We start from the raw sequence: 23,034 nt of genomic DNA, 5'->3' as shown, positions 1-23,034 counted from the left end.
AACAAAGGGATAAGATACTAAGCCATGAGCGCAAAGGAAGATGAAATTTCTGGTGTCCTTGGGGTACATGTTTAAGCTTTAAGGACATCAGTTTCCTCATTGTAGAATACACATTGAGGAGATGCTTTCTAAAGTCAGGGATTTTACAAGTAGAAATTGCTGATCTCTAGATCTCTCTAGCATTTACCCATCTGCGGCTTTACGAACTTTTCTTGTAGAAGTTAATGGTCTTTTATGTCAGATGCCACCTTAAGGTTGAGGGACCTGGCTGGCAAAGAACTCAAGATGGTGGTTACAAAGTGGATACTGTGTGGTTTGGGGTGGGTTAGGGGCACAAAACCCTGGTCTTAGAATTAAAAAAAATTAGCTTTGAGTTCTAGTTCTTCTCCTTAGCAATGGGATTCTGAGCAACATGCTTCACATCCTCGAGTCTCACTGCCCTTTTGTAAAGTACTGATTCACAGAGTTTGCAAACATCATAGGGTTTTAGAAAGAACGACTTGAGGGGCACCTGGGTGGCTCAGTTGGTTAAGCATCTGCCTTCGGCTCAGGTCATGATCTCAGGGTCCTGGGATCGAGCCCCACATCGGGCTCCCTGCTCGGCGGGAAGCCTGCTTCTCCCTCTCCTCCTCCCCCCGCTTGTGTTCCCTCTCTCGCTGTCTCTCTCTCTCTGTCAAATAAATTAAAAAAAAAAAAAGAATGACTTGAGATAATATAAACATTGTAAAATGTTTAATAAACATTCATAACTAGTGTTACTACTACTATTACATGACTTCCCCACATTCCATAGTTGAATAAAATGACAGAAGAGAATGGTGTTTTCTAGGCAACTGCTCTCTTCACTAGGAGCCAGGACCCCATCTGGGAGGTATAAAATGACATAACAGGTGTTGGAATTCATTAGGCAATTATATACGATTCTCTATTTCCTCATAATATCTGGTCTCTCATGGAAAAATACAACGGAGCTTAATTTGTACTCACGTTAGCATATCATTCGGATGACCTGCATTTGTTTAGATTGTTGAAGCAACAAGGCATGTGGGTTGATTGGCGATATGGTGCAGAATAGAACAAAAGTGGATTTATTATGAAATATGATCCGCACTATGTTTAGTTTAGGAGTTATTATGGAACCTATTCAAGAATGGAATTCTGGTTTTACTTAAAAGGGAATGCTTGAGCTATAGAGGCTAAATAAAGAATAGCACATCCTGTCATTTTTATTTTCTTGTTATCAAAACTTATAGCACAATGTTAAGATATTTCATCCTCTGGTTTTATTAATGTTTGACTTGCCCACGGCATGAGCTGCGTGAGTTTTCTGCACTTCTGAGTAGTGATGGTGGTGATTGCTATATTGAGGTGGGGAACGGGGTGCAGAGTGAGAGGCCAGGGATTACCAGTGCCTTTGAACAGGAGTGGAGTGAGTAGGGAGCAAGAAGACAGAACCTTCCAGTCAGGTATTTTAACCAATCCCTTCCATTTCCCTTTGCTTAGTCCAGACTGACTGAGTGCCAATCATGTACCTGTTAAAAACTTCTTGCTTGGGCGCCTGGGTGGCTCAGTTGGTTAAGCGACTGCCTTCGGCTCAGGTCATGATCCTGGAGTCCCTGGATCGAGTCCCGCATCGGGCTCCCTGCTCGGCAGGGAGTCTGCTTTGCCTTCTGACCCTATCGCCTCTCATGTGTTCTCTCTCATTCTCTCTCTCTCAAAATAAATAAATAAAATCTTTAAAAAAAAAAAAAAAACTTCTTGCTTGTCTCCTAGAAGGGTTCTCAGGGCAGGAGCCAGTCCAAAAAAAAAAAAAAAGATTAACAGTTAAGTCTGAGAGTGTCCACTAAAGCACAACTGTTAAAGCAGACAGAATTCCCATTAGACGAATGCTTTTTGGACCTAATCCAATGATAATAATCTATTAAAACAAGTTGTCTAATCTTATGAGTTAACTTGAAAAGAGAAGTGGATGCAGGGTGATTTGCAAAACGTTTGCACGTGTAAGTTCAACTTATTTAATTTTAAATAATTAGGGCATGGCAGTGATTAGTGCTAATTGGAGCTATGCCGGGCTGAAAGAATTATCCAAATATGTTTTGAAGACTTGAGAGATTTTTGCAGTAAATCGTGTTAAACCTAGGGTTTTGTTTTTTGTTTGTTTTTTGTTTTTTTTTTTAAAGATTTTATTTATTTATTTGAGAGAGAGAATGAGAGACAGCACGAGAGGGAAGAGGGCCGAGGGAGAAGCAGACCCCCTGCAGAGCAGGGAGCCCGATGCAGGACTCGATCGATCCCAGGACTCCAGGATCATGACCTGAGCCGAAGGCAGTTGCTTAACCAACTGAGCCACCCAGGTGCCCTTTTTTTTGTTTTTTATAGTGATAATGTTAAAAATCAAAGATACACGTCTTAATGAAAAAAATACCAGATTTTAACCCCGTCTGAAATGATCTGAAAACTAATATTTTAATGATAGCTACAAAAGCTGGACATGCTTAAGAAGGAAGATTAATGGGGAGAGATTTAATGGCCCTCAATATAGGTATTTAATAAATGCAGAATTCTTTTTTTTAACTAACTTGAAGCAAGATCAAACTTTTGCGTTGTATTGAAGCCTTATTTGAGTGGAGAACAAATGCTGCTATGATTATACAGGTTTCACAGTTTTCACATTCTCTCTGTTTCAGAATCTCCTTGTGAAGTTGCCTATGACCTTACTGAACACCTCCACTCCCATGTAGATCTTTAAAAGTAAATGATTAAAATTTAATTCCAAATCTCGTAATACAAGAAGGAAAGAAAAAAAAATGTGGTAGGTTACATTTACACAAAGATTTCATCTGTCTAGGTTGGTAGCCACCACCACGAGTTTCCCAAAATTGCTTTTGCCAAGTTGCTTCTGGCAAAAAGAGACTCTTGGACAGGGTATCAGAACAGTTCTGAACTGAAAAACTTTAGTATTTTTGTTTGTTCCCAAACATCTGGCTCATGGCCACTTGGCAGCCATATCAATCATTTCTCTGTCTGCATAACATGAAACATGCAACTAGCTTATTATTCCAAAAGTAGGTATAACTTGAGGGTCACTCTTTTGATGATTAATTCCAGCTAATAAAGGTATGCATTTTAAAAATGCTTATTTGGTGGTACAAATATTAATTGATGCTCATAGAAAAGTTATCACATTTATAATAAATATTGCCATCTAGGTTTACTATTTTGCTTTTCAAAAAGAAATTCACTTCCAGAGTAATAAGATGTAGAGGTGTGAAAGAGGGCTCTTTACAGGAAAACTAAACCTATATTTTTCAACTTTTCCCACAGCACCCTTGCCTAGACTCAATTTTTGTTTTTAAAGTATTTTCAGATAACTAGCTCTTGGTTACTGCTGATAGCACTAGTTTGCTGCTCCTTACATCTCTTCCTATATTAAAGGGAATGAACCAAACAGCACCCAACAAAGATTTGGAAGTGGAGTTGTTTTTTCTGTAACGGATTCTAGTAACCGTAACTCTTTTCACTGCTCTGATGTACTTGAAAATTTGGCATGGCTGTTCGTTTATTCTTTTTTCTTTTAGGAGAAGTTGGGGGAGAATAGGTAATGACCCCTTTGCTTGCCCAGTAAACCCAGAATATTCTACTCAACTGATCTTGTGAGGATTCCTGTTCTGTTTGCTTCTGCTCTGAATGGCTAATAATTATAATGCCTAAATAGGTGCCACGGTGTTGTCTGGGAATTTCTGAATTGTCATTACCCAATATTGAATTACAAAATTCAGTTACAGAATCACAAAACTGATGGATGTTTTCTCAAGTGAAAATTTTCTTTCAAAACACTCATTACTTGGCCTCAGTTTCCCAATCAAAAAAACAAAACAAAACGAAACAAGTGTTATTTTACAAATCAGTGTGGCATTTTGAGAGTAAGGAAGAAATCTACCTGCAAAATATATAGATAAAGGGCTATATTTTTATTTGTGAGAAAAAGAAAATAATCATTTGTCCATTTGACATTGAATTTACCATGTATTTAGCAGAAGACACGTGTAATTATAGGGGGGGACCATATTCTCACTGAAAAACATTAAGCATTGAAATTCTGTGTATTAATGAACTATGAGATGTATATATTAAGTTGTTTGTCTAGGTGAAGTCTTCCTTTTCTTATCGGTGTCTGTTGTATGTTTGTAGGAAAATCCTGCACTCATTAAATAGCTGCCTATTTATGAGATCTTTGAGAGAAGAGGGCTATGTCTTGGCCTCCCCACTGAGTGAAGTCTCATTATAATTTGTCTCTTTAGGTTTCCAAAATGCTGGGCTCACAGGCTTACCTCATTAATGAGACTGGAACACATCTCATAATGGCTGGTTTGTCGCACTAAAGCCACACAGAGTTAAAAGAATGTTGCAGTTTAATCCATTGGCGCAGGAAATGCATTTGCAATGCAGTTGCCCACTTGAGGAGAGATGGATAGAAAAGAGTTCCTTTTCCAAATTCAATTAATTTTGAGCTCTTTTATTTTGATTCTCCCCCATTAGGTGTATTCTTAAGAGTGCAGGGAAAGGAATCTAATAAAAACCTAAAGTGGTTTGACTGTCAAAAAGAGGTGTCTTCTTTTGTGTAAAGTATTTTTTGTGTCTAAGGTCACGAAAGGATATTTTCTTCACATATTTTCTTCATAAAGCCTGGATTGTTTCGTGGCTAACCCGATTTGACCATAGTGCGCTGCCTGGTGGGAAGTGTTAAACCTCTTATTTTAAGCTAAACAAGATTACTCTGGAGGCTGGCGTTCAGGGGCTTGCTTTTAGTGTAATAGGTTAGGGGCTGCGGCACACCCCTTATGGTTCCAGTGACTGAACTCTTTGGGTACTTCAGTCCCTCATAGTTAGCTCCAGAAGGAGCCTGCCATGAGTATGCAAGAAATTGCTAACTGCTTGATTTCCCCATGTTAGCTTAATGAGGAAGAATGGGTCACCATGCCAACAGAAACACCATAGCAATGGGTTTAGAAACATCCTTCCCTTGCAGTTTTTTTCTCATTTGGGGGTTTCTAGTACACTGCAGTTGCTATAGAGTGTCAGACAAAACCCAAACGGGATTTGAAATCAATATGTTATGTCTCATATAAAATACGTGTAAGTTACTGTGGTCCTTTAACCTGAATTCTGGTTCATTCTATTGTTCCATCTTTTTAGATTCAATTTGAAGGCGGTTAAAATGTTAGTATGCACTTAACGTTGATGTTAATTTTCATTTGGTATTTCCTGGCCCACAGCTTTTAGATACTGATCTATCAAAGCCCATCGAATTTCATTTGGTTTCTAAAAGCTTTTATTCTAGTTACAACCATTCTTTGAATAGCCTGTTTTTTAGAACAGTTTCAGGATTACAGAAAATTTGAGTAGAACCAAGTTCCCATATAGGTCACACTCAGTTCCGCCTGTTTACTCATCTCACACATTAGTACAGTATGTATGTTACAGTCAATTAACCAATGCTGATACATTGTTATTAACTAATGTTCATACTTTACTCAGATTTCCTTCATTTTTACCTAATGTCCTTTTTCTGTTCCAGGATGATATCTAGGATAGCACATTATATTATTTGTCGTGTCTCCTTAGGCTCCTCTTGGCTGTGACAGTTGCTCAGACTTTGTTTTTGATAACCTTGACAGTTTTGAGGATTCCTAGTAAGATATTTTGTAAAACATTCTCCACTGGAATTTGCCTGATGTTTTTCTCATGATTAAACTGGGTTTATGGATTTTGAGAGGAAGAACACAGGTCAAGTGACATTTTTATCACATATTATTAAGGGATTAAGGGTACATGCTGTCAACATGACTTACCACTGTTAAGGTTGACCCTAATCACCTGGTGGAGATGGTGTTTTTCAGGTTTATCTGTTGTAAAGTTACTCCCTCCCACCTCCCTCCTTTCTCTCTGGAAGAAGGCACTATGCACAGCCTGTATTTATGGAATGAGGAGTTATGCTCCCTCTCCTTGAAGGTGGAGTATATATATAAATTATTTGACGTTCTTCTGCAAGGGAGATTTGTCTCTTCTCCCTTGTCTGTCTGTCTATCTATCAATCATATTTATTTATCAGTATGGATTCATGGATGTTTATTTTATACTTTAGTTTATAATTCAGTACTCTCTATTTTGTTGCTCAAATTGTACCAGCTTTGGCCATCGGGAGCTCTTTAAGCAGGCTCCTCTGTGCCATAGATACTTGACATATCTTCGTGTGTGTGTGCGTGCGTGCACACACACACACACACACGGCTTCTGGCACTCTAAGATGGACCAGGCTCATCTTGTATATTTCCTGCCTCAGTCTTAAAATCAGTCCATTTCTCCACGGAACCTTGGTTCCTTTTATTGGAAAATTGTATTAGAAATCAAGGTAACACCATTTAAGGAATAAATAAAACAAATTTCTAAGTAAAATTAAGAAGAATCTCTTTCAAGTATGATTAAATGAAAGAATAGATGGTCATCTTAGGTTTCTTTGTTACATTTTTAAAATATTCTAAAAAAGTGTCCATATTTTACCAGTGTTAGCTAGTATCATATGTATGAGAAAAGACTATGAGGAATTTCAAATAGGCTAATAGTTTTGATTATAACTGAAATAAGAAAAACTGTTGTCTCTGGTGACCTTTAATACCAAATCAAACCAGTTATGTTTGGTTTTAAATTTTGGATAAATGCCATGTCATTCATTATATCAGATTACATGAAATATGCTTTGACACTTTTTGGATTTTTTGATAATCATACTCTCCCTAATGACAACCTTGTTTGGTAAATTATAATTTGGCCTAAAAAAAAAGTCTAAGTGTTCATCAGTGGATTTCAATCTATAACTGATTTATTGAGCTGTTATATGTTTATCTGGATATGTACAAATACTTTTTGATGGGTGTTTGAAATCAATGGAAAGTATTATGCTGTGGTATAGAGTTAGCTTGAATAAGTGAAAGAACTTATAATCTAAAGTGCTGAATAACTCACTAACATACTTTTTTTTATGCCCTTAATCTTTAAATTCTTTCCTCACAAAGACTGGATATACCCGTATATTGAACCTCTTTATATCTTTTGAAACACTAAACATTAAAATTCTTTTGTTTATTTTGTTGGTACAGGAAAAAAAGTTTCTAATCTTGTATAGAGGGTAATTATTAATAAGGAAACCTATTTTTTCCTTTGAAGGGAAACAGATACCCTGACAACTTGATGATGGCAAAACTTTGATAAATCCTATGAATATGTTCTAGAAACAATTTCTTTTTTTTTAATTTACCAATTTCTGTTTATTTGATAAAGTTATGGAAGATTAGCTTTTAGCAGTCTATTTTTTTTTACATTTTTAAAAAATTTTATTATGTTAATCACCATATATTACATCATTAGTTTTTGATGTAGTGTTCCATGTTTCATTATTTGTGTATAACACCCAGTGCTCCATGCAGAATGTGCCCTCTTTAATACCCATCACCAGGCTAACCCATCCCCCACTCCCCTCTCCTCTAGAACCCTCAGTTTGTTTCTCAGAGTCCATAGTCTCTCATGGTTCGTCTCCTCCTCCGATGTCCCCCCCTTCATTTTTCTTTTTTTTTTAAAGATTTTATTTATTTATTTATTTGACAGAGAGAGAGAGAGCACAAGTAGGCAGAGAGGCAGGCAGAGGGAGAGGGAGAAGCAGGCTCTCCACTGAGCAGGGAGCCCGACGTGGGGCTTGATCCCAGGACTCCGGGATCATGACCTGAGCCGAAGGCAGCAGCTCAACTGACTGAGCCACCCAGGCGCCCCTCCCCCTTCATTTTTCCCTTCCTACTATCTTATTATTATTTTTTTTTAACATATAATGTATTATTTGTTTCAGAGGTACAGGTCTGTGATTCAACAGTCTTACACAATTCACAGCGCTCACCATAGCACATACCCTCCCCCATGTCTGTCACCCAGTCTATCACCCCTCACCACTCCAGTAACCCTCAGTTTGTTTCCTGAGATTAAGAATTCCTCATATCAGTGAGATCATATGATACATGTCTTTCTCTGATTGACTTATTTCACTCAGCATAGTACCCTCCAGTTCCAGCCACATCATTGCAAATGGCAAGATTTCATTCCTTTTGATGGCTGCATAATATTCCATTGTCTCTCTCTGTGTGTGTGTGTGTGTGTGTGTGTGTGTGTGTGTGTACTGATATATACACACACCACATCTTTATCCATTCATCTGTCGATGGACCTCTTGGCTCTTTCCATAGTTTGGCTATTGTGGACATTGCTGCTATAAACATCGGGGTGTACATACCCCTTCGGATCCCTACATTTGTATCTTTGGGGGGTAAATACCCAGTAGTGCAATTGCTGGGTTGTAGGGCAGCTCTAGTTTCAACTTTTTGAGAAACCTCCATACTGTTTTCCAGAGTGGCTGCACCAGCTTGCATTCCCACCAACAGCGTAGGAGGGTTCCCCTTTCTCCGCATCCGCACCAACATCTAGAAACAGTTTCTAATTAAAGTTTTAACCATACATTCCTTCTTGTCACATATTCAGGAATGTCAGAAATATATGCTTTTATATTCCTGTTTTGGGGTGAGTCTCCAATGAGAACTATTTTAGGAAGGGGGGCAGCTAGGAGAAATCCTATATTATTGATACAAGGAAAGCTTTGACTTCAATGATCAATAATGGATACAAAATAAAGGATGATAGATTTTTGTTATGTCTGTATAGCCTTTTCTCTCAGTTATTCTTAAAACTTTCAGATGCTGAATTTTATCTCCTTTATTATTACAACTCTACTATCATTGCCAAGGGCTTAATTTGGAATTAAATGAGCCTTATGCTTAAGTAACTTATTTTCATTAGTTTGCCAAAAAGCGAGTTTCATGATGGTTTTAATACTCTAAGGCAGAATGTTTACATTTTTCTTTCATTGAGTATAAAATATTCCTTTTCAGATTTCTATCTGTCCCACAGAATCTTGAGATTAGAAGGCAGTACTGAAGCTGCCACCATGAATGGCAGTTTTCCTTGAATAGTGGAGAGGGAAGCTGTTATAATTGATTTTTGCTCTTCTCTTATGCTATTTCTTTAGGCAAAGACTCTCAGAGAAGAAAATAATGCTCTACAGGGCTTCTATGAAGGCATCACCACTAGTTAGTATGACAGGTTCTTCTCATCAGATTTGCCTTCATATTTCAGGTGATGCGTGGAAAAGATCTTGATGTTTTATGGTAAATTTCACAATATTTGCTCATTATGGCTATGTTTTTATTCCAGTAGTGTGTCCAAAGACTCGAGATAAAATTGTCAACCATGAACTTGATATCTTTAGTTGATTTTCATTCTACAATTTCCTATATCTGAGAGTTCCAGAAAAATCCCTCTAAAATTTTGTAATTAGGAATATGTATATTTGTGTATATTCAGTAACATGGAAACTGAAACAAATTTCCTTTTTAATGTTAAAGAACAACTTTTTAAAAAGATGAAGACCACATTTGAACTTCTAGAAAAATTAGACTTTAATAAAGCTGATTTATATGATTTTATAAACAAACAGTGAATTAAAACATGAAGGAACCCTGTCCATTTAGTAATTGACATGAAATGTATCTGATACGAATTCTTCTTCGGGATGCAATCATTTTCCCGTTTTTAATTCTACTTTTGGAATGAAGCTGTAGTCGGGAAAATGTTCCTCCAGAACGTGTTACTGCCTTTGTGTGTACTTTTCATGGGGAGGTACGGAGTCAGGCAGAAAGTGTTGTGATATAAAGGTGACAAGGCCAAGTTTCTGTATATGATGACAATCAAGCTGGCTTTGGAGTTGTGCAATATTGTTTCATTTGCTCCTTTGTGTGGAGGATTGGGAATGAGAATTTGCCACAATAGGATTTAAAATGGGTGGAGGGCGCCTGGGTGTCTCAGTCGGTTAAGCGCCCAACTCTTGATTTCAGCTCAGGTCATGACCTCAGGGTCGTGAGATTGAGCCCTGCCTTGGGCTCCTGGCTCAGCAGGGAATCTGCTGGAGATTCTCTCTCTCTACCCCCCTCTACCCCTCCTCCTGTTCATGCACAGGTACTCTCACTCTCTCGGATAAATAAATAAATCTTTAATTAAAAAATGTGGGAGATAATGACAGGTAAAAAAATTGACTTTTGGTTTGAGGGTCAGAGTTTAAGAATCATTTTCAAATGCCTACGAATGTTAGGCTCTGTAGTAATCTCTGAGAATTCAAAGATGTACCATTTGTTATATCCCAGATCTAAAAGAGCATTTTTAGGTGATATTATCATAATTTTGTATCCCAACTGAGGTGCATTGTGTTTTTACCTAATTTTCTTGTGTATTTAACAGATTTTCTAGCAAAATTAAGGTAAGGATTACAAAATAATTGTAGCTAGATTGAATTGGGACATGGAAAAGTATTTTTTTTTAATATTGAGAAACTTAATTATAAAAGAATAGCTACAGTAAATACTAAATATGGAAAAGTATATGAACTAATGGTTACTTACATATCCATAACCAGAATTTGGATTTGTTACCATTATTTGTATATATATTTGTTTTAAAAAAATTATTTCAACCTAAGACATGTAAGTTTAGACATAAAAGGTTATCAAACCTTTTTTGGGTTTTTTTTTTGATACATCTTTTGGGACTGTGAATAAATGGCAACCACTCATAAATTTGAAGCCATCTTTGTCTCTTCAACTATCCATCCAGCTCCCTTCTGTGCCCTGCCCTAGCAATTTCACATCATCTGATGTTTGGTGTAATTGTTTCTAGACTTGGCGGGGGCAGGGGAAGATTTTACAAATATATGTATGCATTTGTGAAAAATATATGGGATTTTTTTTTTTCCTGAATGGCCTGTATGATTTTATAATATGCATATTTTGCAACCTAGTTTTTACAAGTCCTGTTACTATCTAATGATTTGGTTCATTTGCATTAATTGCTATATAGTATTTTTCATGTTGGTATATATGTATGCCTCTCTATATAAATGTATGTATCTCTCCATATTCTATATATGTATATATAGTAGATCTATATATGTAGTTTATATGGATGGTTTATTCCTGTTAGTTGCCTTATAGATTCCGAACATATGGGTATGCTATGATTTATTTCCATATTGCTCTAGTGAAATTTTTAGCGATTTACTTATTTTTGCTTTTATAAATAATCCAGCATTAGAAATCCTTGTATTTAGATCTAAGAGGTTTTGTTAGAGAGTCACTAAATCCAGATTACCAAATAATAGATTTTGCAAATTATTAATTTTCCTAAGTACTTCCAAATTTCTCACCAAACTAATTTATATTTTCTCAGTATGTAATAGTTCTTGTTACAACACAATTTTAGTGACTTCTGTAGCCAATTCTTTCTTTTCCCCAGTTTTTTTTTTTTACTTAGATTCATTTGAAGTTTGTTCTTTTTACTTTAATTTTCATTTTTATTAACAAATGAATTACAATTGTTTATTGTTGCCTTTTCTCTGAATTTCCCATATTTTTAAATCTATTCTATTAGATTATTTTCCTTTTGTGATTCATGTTTAGGAGACTAATTTTTTTTTTTTTTTTTTCTGGGAAAAAATCCTTTGTCTTCTGTATATTGCAACAAGACTTGAATATTTCAACCCTGAATTATACTTATTACAGAGATCTCAATTCCTTTGTAGCCTGACCTCATGACACTCATTTATTATACTAAGAAGCCAATTTGTCCCAGAGCCTCAGAGAAAGCATTATTTATGTTTCATTATGATTTATTCATTTAGAATGAGGAAAATTTGCCTTAAAACTTTGTGAAATGAAAGCCAGAATCCCACGGTATTTTCAGTGTCATTGTTAAGAATTAGACTTGTACAAATATGTGATGATTCTCAGGCTCGGCTGCATTAGAATCTCCTGTGGAAATATTAGTCAGACCACGGCTTTGGTATTTTTAGCAGTTCACAATTAATATTGATGGGCCTTTAGGTTTGAAAGCTATCTTTTAAGACTTGATGATTCTTTGCCTCCCAAAGCGTTTTTCTGGACAGATTAGAACATGCAAACTCCACAAGCACAGCGTCTGTCCTTTCTCTGCTTGCACGTATACATCCAGTGCCTAGTAGGAGAGTGCCTGTCACACAGAGCCGTCTTAATGATATGCTCAATGAATTCATTATGTTTTCACTATTAAATTGCAGTCATTTTCTAACAATACCCATCAGAGATTATCCTTCGATCATGTTAAGTTTCCCAGACTTCTCATCTTCTATGTGTGGATTTTTACTAGTTTTAACTTTCCAGTCTGGTGGTAATTCTTCAGAACTCTCATGCCTCATCTTACAAATACCTGTGTTGAATCATTTGATACATGAAGCCAAGAACAACAACAACAATAAAATGCTGAGGCTAATTATATGACTTGACTCCTAGCTGTAACTCAGTAAAAATTTGCTCATCTGATTTAATCCATAAGTAAGAGCATAGGGACTATGATTTTTTTTTAATATTTTATTTATTTGAGAGAGAGAGAGAGAGAGAGAGTGAGAGAACAGGTGGGAGGAGGGGCAGAAGGAGAAGCAGACCCCTGCTGAGCAGGGAGCCCATTATGGGACTCGATCCCAGGGTCCTGGGATCAAGCCCCACATCGGGCTCCCTGCTCAGCGGGAAGCCTGCTTCTCCCTCTCCCACTCCCCCTGCTTGTGTTCCTTCTCTCACTGTATCTCTCTCTGTCAAATAAATAAATAAAAACTTAAAAAAAAAAAAAAGTGATAGCCAATCATGAGGCCTTAGAAGCTCTTCCACTTTAAACATTTTGACATCAATTTTCTTTTACCTGTTCATTCACTTTTCCCTTAATGGTGTCATTTATTTAGCCCTTATAGACCTTAACTAAGTTAGAACAGTCAGTTAAGTGTCTACCTTCGGCTCAGGTCATTCACTTTTCCTTTAATGGTGTCATTTATTTAGCCCTTATAGACCTTAACTTTAAGTTAGAATGAGTGTATGAGAGCATCTCACTTCAGAACTTCAGTGTCTCTTGATCTTCGTTGTTACATCATTTGTTTAATGGGAGCTGTATATGAAAATGTTTTAAAATATAAAGGACTTAATAAATTAATGTTAGCATTTGATTATTCTGCTTTTTCATTTTTGTCATTTGCTCAGCATTTAGACTTCTTATATTTTATCACTGAATAGCTTTCATTAATCTTTTGTAGTTTATTGTATTTAAATATTCTTTAAGTATGATAACAAGAATCATTTTTATCACATCTTCAGTCTTAATGCTTTGATAATTTATTAAAAATTGCTAAAGATGCTTTTATTAAAAGTTAATAAGGTAGTTTTGCCTTATGATATTTCTGTTTTAAGAATAAAGTGAAATTATGCAATGATTAAGGCTAACTTCTTCTGGAGTTTCATGACTAGCAAAGAATCCTGATTACATTTTCCTTCCCCATGTGGTTCTCTTACTCCTTTGCCTTTCTTCTTGACTGATGAGGAGGGTAATGCCTCCCCTTTCTCTCTCCTCACTGTCACCAGAAGACACTGGAATAGAATGGCCTCAGTTATACTTTGTGTACTTAGTACACTTAGTTGCAAAATGGACTTTTGGTACAAATCTTCACCTTGTATTGTTTTTTCAAGATCAGTCTTCCTCATCCATGGTACCTTATTTCATTTATCTTTGCCAAATGACATGTTTCTCTCTTATGTAATCAAAGCATACTCAACTGTGTGATTTGTATATCAAGGTATTACAGTTTCTAATGTGCAGTTTTGTGTTTTGTGGAGTTTTTTTCTAAAATCAATAAATTTTAGGATTTTTGCTGGGTAGAATTTCAGAAGAGCAAAAGAATGGTATTTTTAGGTGATACTGATCCTGAACCATTTCATTTTTCCAGAGAAGACCTGAAAGTGAGAAATTATTGGTGGTCCTGGGATCGAGCCCCGCATCGGGCTCCCTGCTCAGCAGGAAGTGCTTCTCCCTCTCCCTCTGTCTGCTGCTCCCCCTGCTTGTGCTCACTTGCTCTCTCTCGCTCACAAATAAATAAATAAAATCTTTGGGAAAAAGGATAAAAAAATAATAAACACTTCGAGATTCTCCTTTTAAAAAGAATAATTTTGAAATTTAAAACACGTATCACGAGAGAGAGAGAGAGAAAGAAAGAGAAAATCCTCTTTGAATTAGAAACTTCCTTGTAGAGGTGAGAACTTCCAAGGTCTTAGAGTAAGATCCCATTAATGACTTTGAAAGTTGGGAATAATGTAATCTGTGTTTAAAAGGGCTGGGTCACCAGTTAGGAGGAGACTATTGTGATAATCTAAGTGTGGGCGTTTTGGACTCAAGTGGTGACAGAAGAGAAGGTGAGAAATGGACAAATTTGGCTTATATTCTGAAGAGAAAGTGAGAGTTGGTAATGGACAGAATGGTGGGGGCGAGGGACGGAGGGATGCTGGGAAGAAGAAATTGGTTACATAGTTTCACCGTCTTTGGTGGTGGTGATGACTGAAGGAGGAAGTGTTTAGTGTCAGGAGGGTATGACGTCAAGCTTTATGTTGGGCATTTTGAATTTGAAATACCTAAGTGAATATGTCCAATAGACAATTGAATAAATGACTGTGGAGATAAAGGAAGGTTAAGGTGGAATCATTAGCATATATTAATATTTTTTAAAATTACAGACCTTGCTAAGATCATTACGTTAATAGTAGAGATGGAGCAGATGGTCCCTGACCAGTTCTGTGGCTTCCAGCAATGAAAGGTAGGGTGAATGAGGAGTCTGAGGAAGAGAATCCAGTGGCAATTGTATATAATACATAGAGACTGTTTTAATAGAAGTTGTACATGCTCAAGATATATTGCTCTTTGGACTTTTTAAAATGGAGATATAATTGACATTTAGCATTTTATTAGTTTTAGGTGCACAACATAATGATTTGGTATATGTATATATTGCAGATGATCACCACAGTGTAGTTGATTCCATCAACACACAAAGTAATTTTTTTTTTGTGCTAACAACTTTTAAGATCTGATCTCTTAGCAACTTTCAAATATGCAATAGAGTATTGTTAACTACAGTTACCATGATGTATATGACATCCACAGAACTTATAACTAGAAGTTTGTACCTTTGACCACCTTCACCACCTCACCCATTTTGACAACTCTCCCATCCCTGTCTCTGGCAACCACCCATCTTTTTCCTTTAAGAGTTCAGGGTTTTTGTTTTTTAAAATTCCACCTACAAGTGAGATCATACAGTGTTTGTCTTTCTCCAGCTGGCTTATTTCACTTAGCATAATGTCCTCGAGGTCCATCCATGTTGTTGCAAAAGGCAAGGTTTCCTTCTTTTTTGTGTGTGGGCAAATAATATTCCATCAAATATATATAGCCCATTTTCTTTATCCTTCATCCGTCAGTGGGCACCTAGGTTATTACCATGTCTTGGCTATTATAAATAAATAATGCTGCAATAAATGTAGGGTTACAGATCTTTTTTTGAGATAGTGATTTTTTTTTTTTTCTTCAGATAAATACCAGAAGTGGAATTGCTGGATCATATGGTAGTTCTATTTTTATTTTTTGAGGCAACTCCACAGTTTTCCATAGTTGCTGCACCAAATTACATTCCTACCAACAGGGCACAAGGGTTCCCTTTTCTCCACATCCCCACCAACACTTGTTATTTCTTGTAATTTCTTGTTATTTCTAGCCATTCTAACAGGTGTGAGCTGATATCTCATTGTGGTGTGGGTTTACAGTTCCCTGATGATCAGTGATGTTAAGCACCTTTTCATGTACCTGTTTCTGTGTCTTCCCTGGAAAAATGTCTATTCAGATCTATGTCCATTTTTAATCAGATTTTTTTTTTCTTTTGAGTTGTATGAGATTTTTTAATGTATTTTGGATATTAACCCCTTATCAAACATAGGGTTTGCAAATCTCATTCAGCAGGTTGCCTTTTCATTGTGTTGATGATTTCCTTTGCTGTATAGAAGTTTTTTATTAGTTTGATGTAGTCCCATTTATTTATTTGTGCTTTTGCCTTTTATGTGTTTTTTTTTTAAACTAAATATTTGGCATATCCTTAAGGTTCCAAGCACCATTTTGAGTGTTACTAATGTATGATTCTATACAATGTCAATGTGTGCAGTAAGAGATCACATTACCAAGGAATCATTAAAGTTGAGATATAGTATCCATCCCTCCCCCTCCTGCTTGCCTCTTCAGGACTTAGATTGTTTGAGGTCGCTAAATGCTTATTCAGGTTGAAAGAGTTTGCCAGAAAATTCTCATTAACAGGAATGCCCTTTGGCCTTCCTCTTATAATTTTCTGTCTCTCTCTTAAAATAAGTAAGCACGTTATCAAAGTCATTTTATTTTTAAAAAGTTGTCATCAGGGTGGAAAATTTGGGATTCATGAGGAGTGTTATTAAATGTTTGATGTCACTGATGTCAGTGACAGCATGGGGTAGCAGATGAAAGCCTGTTGATAAATTCTGCAAGAAAATTCGAGACAATGAAATGAGGACTGGCATAGACATAGCTAAATGCTGTTACTCCTTTGAGCCAAGCAGAATCCTATCATACTCCATATTTTGGGGCATGCCTGCTCTTTGTTTTCCTAAGAACCTAAACCATAAAGTGAAAGAAGATAGTTATTAGATGTCTACTCTACCCCGTGCAGAGTGCTAAGTTCTTTTATACTGTGGTCTCAGGTCTCAATTTAACCTGACACCAATTCTGAGGGGGAAATACATTCAATCCATTTTACAGAGGTCAGGAAATTGAAGCTTTGGTTCTTAGTATTTTAGAACAAGAAGAGAAAACGCTCATCAAAAGTTATATACAAAGTAGGCTTCCACGGTCAATGGTTTTTTTTTTTTTTTTTTAGGTTAAATTTTCCTAAGCACTTTTTTTTTTAAGATTTTATTTATTTATTTGACAGAGAGAGAGCAAGAGAGGGAACACAAGCAGGGGGAATGGGAGAGGGAGAAGCAGGCTCCCCGCTGAGTAGGGAGCCTGATGCTGGGCTAGATCCCAGTATCCTGGGATCATGACCTGAGCCGAAGGCAGACGTTTAACCGACTGAGCCACCCAGTCGCCCCTTGCCTAAGCATGTTTAAAAGGAGATGGAAATAAAGCCATGTATTTAAGACCTATGTGGTTTTAACTGTCCACTTCAAAATGTCTTTTCATCTCTAAATGTTAAGTGAAGTGTTCCCATGCTGTATTGATGATGATCTTAATTTTTTCCCTTCTGTTTTGGTTTCAGAGGAAGCACTTGTCTCTTTTCCTCAGCATTAGTCTGTTAACTTTCTGGGGAACCTCCCTTTTGGGTGCCCGTTTATATTGGATGGGAAACAAGCCACCAAGCTTTTCCAACTCTGACAACCCAGCTGCTGATTCGGATAGCCTGTTGGCTCGGACACTCACTTTCTTCTACTTGCCAACCAAGAACCTCTGGCTGTTGCTATGCCCAGATACACTCAGTTTTGATTGGTCAATGGATGCTGTGCCTCTGCTCAAAACAGTTTGTGATTGGAGAAACCTACACACTGTGGCCTTCTATGTTGGACTCCTCCTCCTTGCCTACTATGGCTTGAAGAGCCCAAGCGTGGAAAGAGAATGCAATGGGAAATTTGTAACAAATGGCAAGCAGAATGCAAATGGACATAGTTGCCATTCAGATGTGGAGTACCGGAACTCAGAGATTAAGACCAGCTTTGCATCCAAAGTAGAAAATGGCATTAAAAATAATGCATCACAGAGAACGCAACTTCCTTCTACGGAGAACATTGTTGTTCTTTCTTTATCTTTGTTAATAATACCCTTTGTTCCTGCCACGAACCTGTTTTTCTATGTCGGCTTTGTAATTGCAGAGCGAGTATTGTATATTCCTAGTATGGGCTTCTGCCTCCTCATTACAGTGGGAGCCAGGGCCCTTTATGTCAAAGTCCAAAAGCGGTTTCTCAAGAGCTTGATTTTTTATGCCACAGCTACATTAATTGTTTTCTATGGACTCAAGACTGCGATCAGGAACGGAGACTGGCAGAATGAGGAAATGCTATATAGGTCAGGGATTAAAGTAAACCCAGCTAAAGGTAATATTTTATTTTATACTTTTGCCTAGATAATTTACTCATTGTGCCTTTTTGTATCCTTGCTTCTTGCCTTACAACGCAGTACTCAGGAGGAAGAGGTCTTTTTCTGCCATACCCGTATCTTCGTTTCATTTCATTTTTTTTAAAGAGCTGAGCAGTACAACCAATTTAGAGATGTATCCAGAATTCCGTATTTGGAATAGGGAAGTATTTTCTGATGTTCCGGACTACATTTGTCCAGAGGAATTCGAATGGTTCTGCAAAAGTATTGATTGTCATAAAAAATTTAGACAAATGCTTGGTTTCTGTCTTTTAAATACTGATACAGACATCATCTCTTTCATCATGTAATATAAGTCAGGCTATCCCACTTGAGGGTATTTTAACCTTGCTGTTTTCCAAGCACCGCCTGAGGAAATACTATTAAGACTTACATTGACATCTTTAAAAGATTTGGAGGTGATGCTACCTCTGAATCTTGGAATCATGTCTCTAGGTGTCAGTGTGTGCGCATACAAGTGTGAGTCACCCTTAGCTTTGCAGAGGTCCTGTAATCTGAATGTTGCCAAGCCATTAGCACATTCTTATTTAAGAGTTCTTAAGTCACGTAGGGAAATGAACTTCACTGTGCAGTAAGATTGATCATGTATTTCATTGTTGTTTTTGATTTAGAAAACTACTTTAGCAAATCACAGAATCTATAGCCAGAATAGAAAGTCTCCCTTAAAGCATAAATGAATAGGCAAAAGCTGTTACAGTGATTTCTCTGGCTTAGGCAGGAAAATGATGATAGAAGCCAGAGAGCAATTAAATGAAAACAAGTGCACCTTTTAAGTGCAGAAATATATCATAGTAAATAGTGCCAACTAGTCCTGTTCTTCATAAGCCTTTTCTTTTTCTTTTTTTAGTTATTTATCTTTTACATTAGGGTTGCTTGCATAGCATTTGAACTGGGCTTTTTCTACTTTTTCCAACACAACTATGTACTGGTATTCAAATACTGGAAGTGTAAAACTGTTCCAAATGTATGGAATGGCCTATTGAGAGATACTGGGATATACGTCCAAAGATCTGGATACCCTAGAAGCAACTCTGGTATCCTTATCCGATTACCAATTAAGTCAAGAGTTCAGCGAGCAGCTACTCATTTCTTTAAGCTAAGGAAGTGATTGTTGGTACTTGTAACGCTTAATAGATTGCAGGGATTTTAATGGGAGTAGACACATTAAAACTGAGCTAGTGCATAGCATAGAATTCCTCAATTCTTGTGGAAAAAATCTTTACCATGTGGCTTTTGTAGGTAGTGAGTGCTGCACAGTTTAGTGAATGCATGAACACAAATCTTGCTGTTAAAAATGTTGCACTCAGTTCTCACAGAATGCTTTTCAGCTGGTTTTTCTTCACTGGTAGATGAAAGCATGTAAAGCAAGGCTATGTTGCCAATTTATTTTCCTGCTATTTAAAACAGATACATTGTAAGGAATTAAAAAAAAACCCCAGCATGTTAATTTCATCACAAGGTGGTTCTGAGGATTTATTAAATTTATTGGTGAAGTTTCAGGTTAAGCTACTATAACAAAGAGCCAAGATAATGGTGGCTTAAATAAGATAGAAGCTTTATTCTTTCATGTAACAATCTTAAGGGTGTGTAGCCCAGAGCTGATAAGATGGCGCCATGGGTTTTCAGGATCCGGGCTCCTTCTCTTTTGTTCCCTTGCCATCTTGGTAGTGTCACCCTGTCCATACGGTCTGAGATGGCTTATTATCACATCAGCACTTCAGCTCACAGGAAAAGCAGCAAATGGTGGGTGTACCCATTCTTTTTAAGAGCATATCACCGAAATTGCACACACCATGCTTGCTCACAGACTGTTGGCCACACCTAGCTGCAAGGAAGGCTGGGAAATGTTATCTTAATTCTGAGAAGCCAAGTACCCAGCCAAATTTTATTACTCTTGAAGAAGGGGAGGGCAGATACTCAGATGCTAGAGTATAAGTTGCAGTCTCTGTCCCCGCAGAGATAGAAAGCATTTTGTAAACTCCGAAATATTGTCCAGATATGTTTCTAGATATATTTGGCTACGATACTTTTGACAGTTATTCTGATTTTGATTCAGTTATTTTGCTGACAAAGCCAAAATGCTTGATTCTTTGTTCATCCATTCACTCAGTAAAAGAATTATTAAGCATCTCCTTGGTTTCCAATATATTTTCATGTCTCCTTCCTAATACTTAAGAAGTGCTATAGTATTTAGGTGCTCCAAGTATTATTAGTTAAATGAACATATGACTGACTAGTACTATAAGTCCTTTGAAACATCAAAATTTAAGTTCCTGAACCCTGCCCTGCTCCCACAACCCCACCTCCACCACCTGCACCCCTGCTGTACTTACAGTCTTTCCCATCTCAGTTGATGGCAACTCTCTTTTCCCAGCAGCTCTGACCACTACTTTGGAGTCATTCAACCTCCTCTTTAACACCCAACATCCATTTCATCAGAAAAGCCTCTTGACTCTGTCTTCAGAAATGCGTCCAGAACTTGACCACTTTTTACCACCTCCAGTACTACCACTCTGGCCCATGCCACCATCATCTGTCTTGGGATTATTAATAAAAGCCTCTTAGTTGGGCTCCCTGCTTCTGTTTTCTTGCCTGTTAGAGAAGGCATGCAGTAATGAATACATTGAGTAATAAATGTTAAAGTCATAGTCTTCGTAAAGAGTTTATAATCAGTTTAGGGATAAGTTGTATACACATTGAAGAAGGTGAACGTGTAAAATATACACTGTTGATATACCAGGAACTGAGAGACACTTCATAATAAGAGGGATAGAATTGGAAATGGGGGTAGTTTTGGATCCCATGACTGCCTTCTGTGCATATTCCATTTTGATACGAGACAAAACTTTTAACATCTAGGTTCCTTATTTTTTCTATTTATAACATGTTAATAATAATTGTGGCCACGGTTACTTCCTTAGCAATTATGAGACTGGTAGTAATCTTCCTTAGGGTAACTTTTTCTTAGTCGGCTATGTTATTTGAGTCTAGCAAAAGATTAGAAATCCTTTAAAGCCAGTTCTTTGTAAGGTTGTCTGAGATTACAGTTATTTCATTGAGTTAGGTTTTTTTCTTCCCTCCTTTGAAAGCCTTTGCAAATTTTGGAGTACTTCATTCTACCATGTGCTTTACCAGAATATGATTTTAAGCCTCATGAAGCATTATACATTAAAGCTGCTGCCTTGTGTAATGGGTCCTGTAGACAGCTGCCAGTCATTAACTGATTGGATGCAAATGATGATGGGTAAAGCCTGTCATAGTGAGTGTTGCTAATTTATGGTTTAAATCTGGATAGTGGAGAAATGATAGCTGATTTGGACTATGTAAACCACAAGTCCTGTCTCATTATGTGGTTGATAATGTCAGGAAAATACTAGATATAGTTGATTACTATAGTTTGCTGATTTCACAATGACTCTCTGCATTTTTGTGCTTAGGAAAGAGGAAATTTTCTCTGATGACTGCTATAACGAGGAAGCCACATAATATTTGAAAGTGTTTGTGTGTGTGTGTTTAAAACAACATATTTTGTAAACCATATTGATTAGTATCTGCTTGGAAAAAAAGCATTTTTTAATTCATTAAAAGTGGTTAAATGTATGATCACCCTTCTTGGCTTCTGGCTTTCTCTAATTCCCCACCTCTTTGGCTCTCTATAGAATTGAGCACCATTGATCTCTGCTACTCTGGCTTTCAAAGCACATCACAGTTTTCATTATCTTTCTCTCATTTTCCACAGCTCTCTCTTCTACAGGTTTGCCTCCCTTCCTAAATTGATTCATTCTTCAAGGTTCTGTCCAAAGGTTGCCTTTATTTTCCTTTCTATATAGATTCTAGAACACTTCCTGGTATATAGTCGGGGGGGGGGGGTGTCAATAAACATGTCATTGAATTTCTAAGTTATTTTCCCCGTGACCTCATATCTATGTGGAACTTCTCCACCTGGATGATTTGCCAGTATCTCAAACTCATCACCATCTTCCCTAAAACCAACTACTTTCCAACTTCCTTATTAATTAAGGTTATAAGCACAGACTAGCAACGTTATTATAGAGAAACAGATCAATGAGCACATAAACATAAAAAAAGAACGATAGCATATAGGTGGCATATCTGGTATGCTGAAAGGTATTTAAAGTTTTTAAAGTTATAGATTAAAACTCAAATCATTTCTTTTGAGTAGTTGGTTTATTAACTATCATTTTGCTTTAAAGAACGTATGACTGTGATTTTTAATTAAACAGGGTTAATCCAAGGAAAACTTATTAAATAACTAAAGTTTATTTTAATGCCTGTTTTTAATGTAAATATGTGAAATGATATAAAAGATATATTTTTAATGATGCATATATTTGAAACTCTAAAGATGATTACCCAAGCGTTCTGTGTTCATTCCCTCCTTCCACAAATGACAAATATGGTCCATTTTGATATAAAAAAGCAGAGAAAGTAGTTGCTGCAGCCATGCATGGTTTGACCGTTTTTCCTTCTTCCTGGATTTGTGTAAAACTGATCATCGTATTTCAACCTCTCATAGTTTCCGATTTCAAGAAACAAGTATGTTGAAGGAGTGGCATTTTCTGTAGGAAACAACTCATAACTTAAGAGATATCCAAACCTTCAAGTCATGTGAAACTTGACTAATTCGTTGTAGATTCTATGGTCTGAGTTTTTGTTTACTTCTAGTTGAGTGTCTTCAGCAGTGGTGAACTGCTAGCAGCCAGCATTGAAATTGTATAGTAAGGTTTATTGTATTTCTTAGGTAATTTATTGTGTTACTTCTAAAGTGAGATGACAGATTTTCAAAAGAGGTTCAAATTT

At 36.8% G+C, this 23,034-nt stretch overlaps 1 protein-coding gene across 1 annotated transcript in view; it reads left to right on the top strand.

Moving 5' to 3' along the window:
- The window catches only part of TMTC2 (transmembrane O-mannosyltransferase targeting cadherins 2), a 392,011-nt gene that overhangs the window by 171,195 nt on the left and 197,782 nt on the right, over positions 1-23,034 (top strand). Inside the window, exon 3 of the mRNA XM_021689854.1 lies at positions 17,324-18,152. Coding sequence (XP_021545529.1) covers positions 17,324-18,152 — 829 coding nt within the window. The remainder of the gene's footprint in view (positions 1-17,323; positions 18,153-23,034) is intronic.

The sequence above is a fragment of the Neomonachus schauinslandi genome, chromosome 5 (genome assembly GCF_002201575.2).
Source record: "Neomonachus schauinslandi chromosome 5, ASM220157v2, whole genome shotgun sequence".
NCBI lineage: Eukaryota > Metazoa > Chordata > Mammalia > Carnivora > Phocidae > Neomonachus > Neomonachus schauinslandi.
This window is presented reverse-complemented; position numbering and strand designations above follow the sequence as displayed.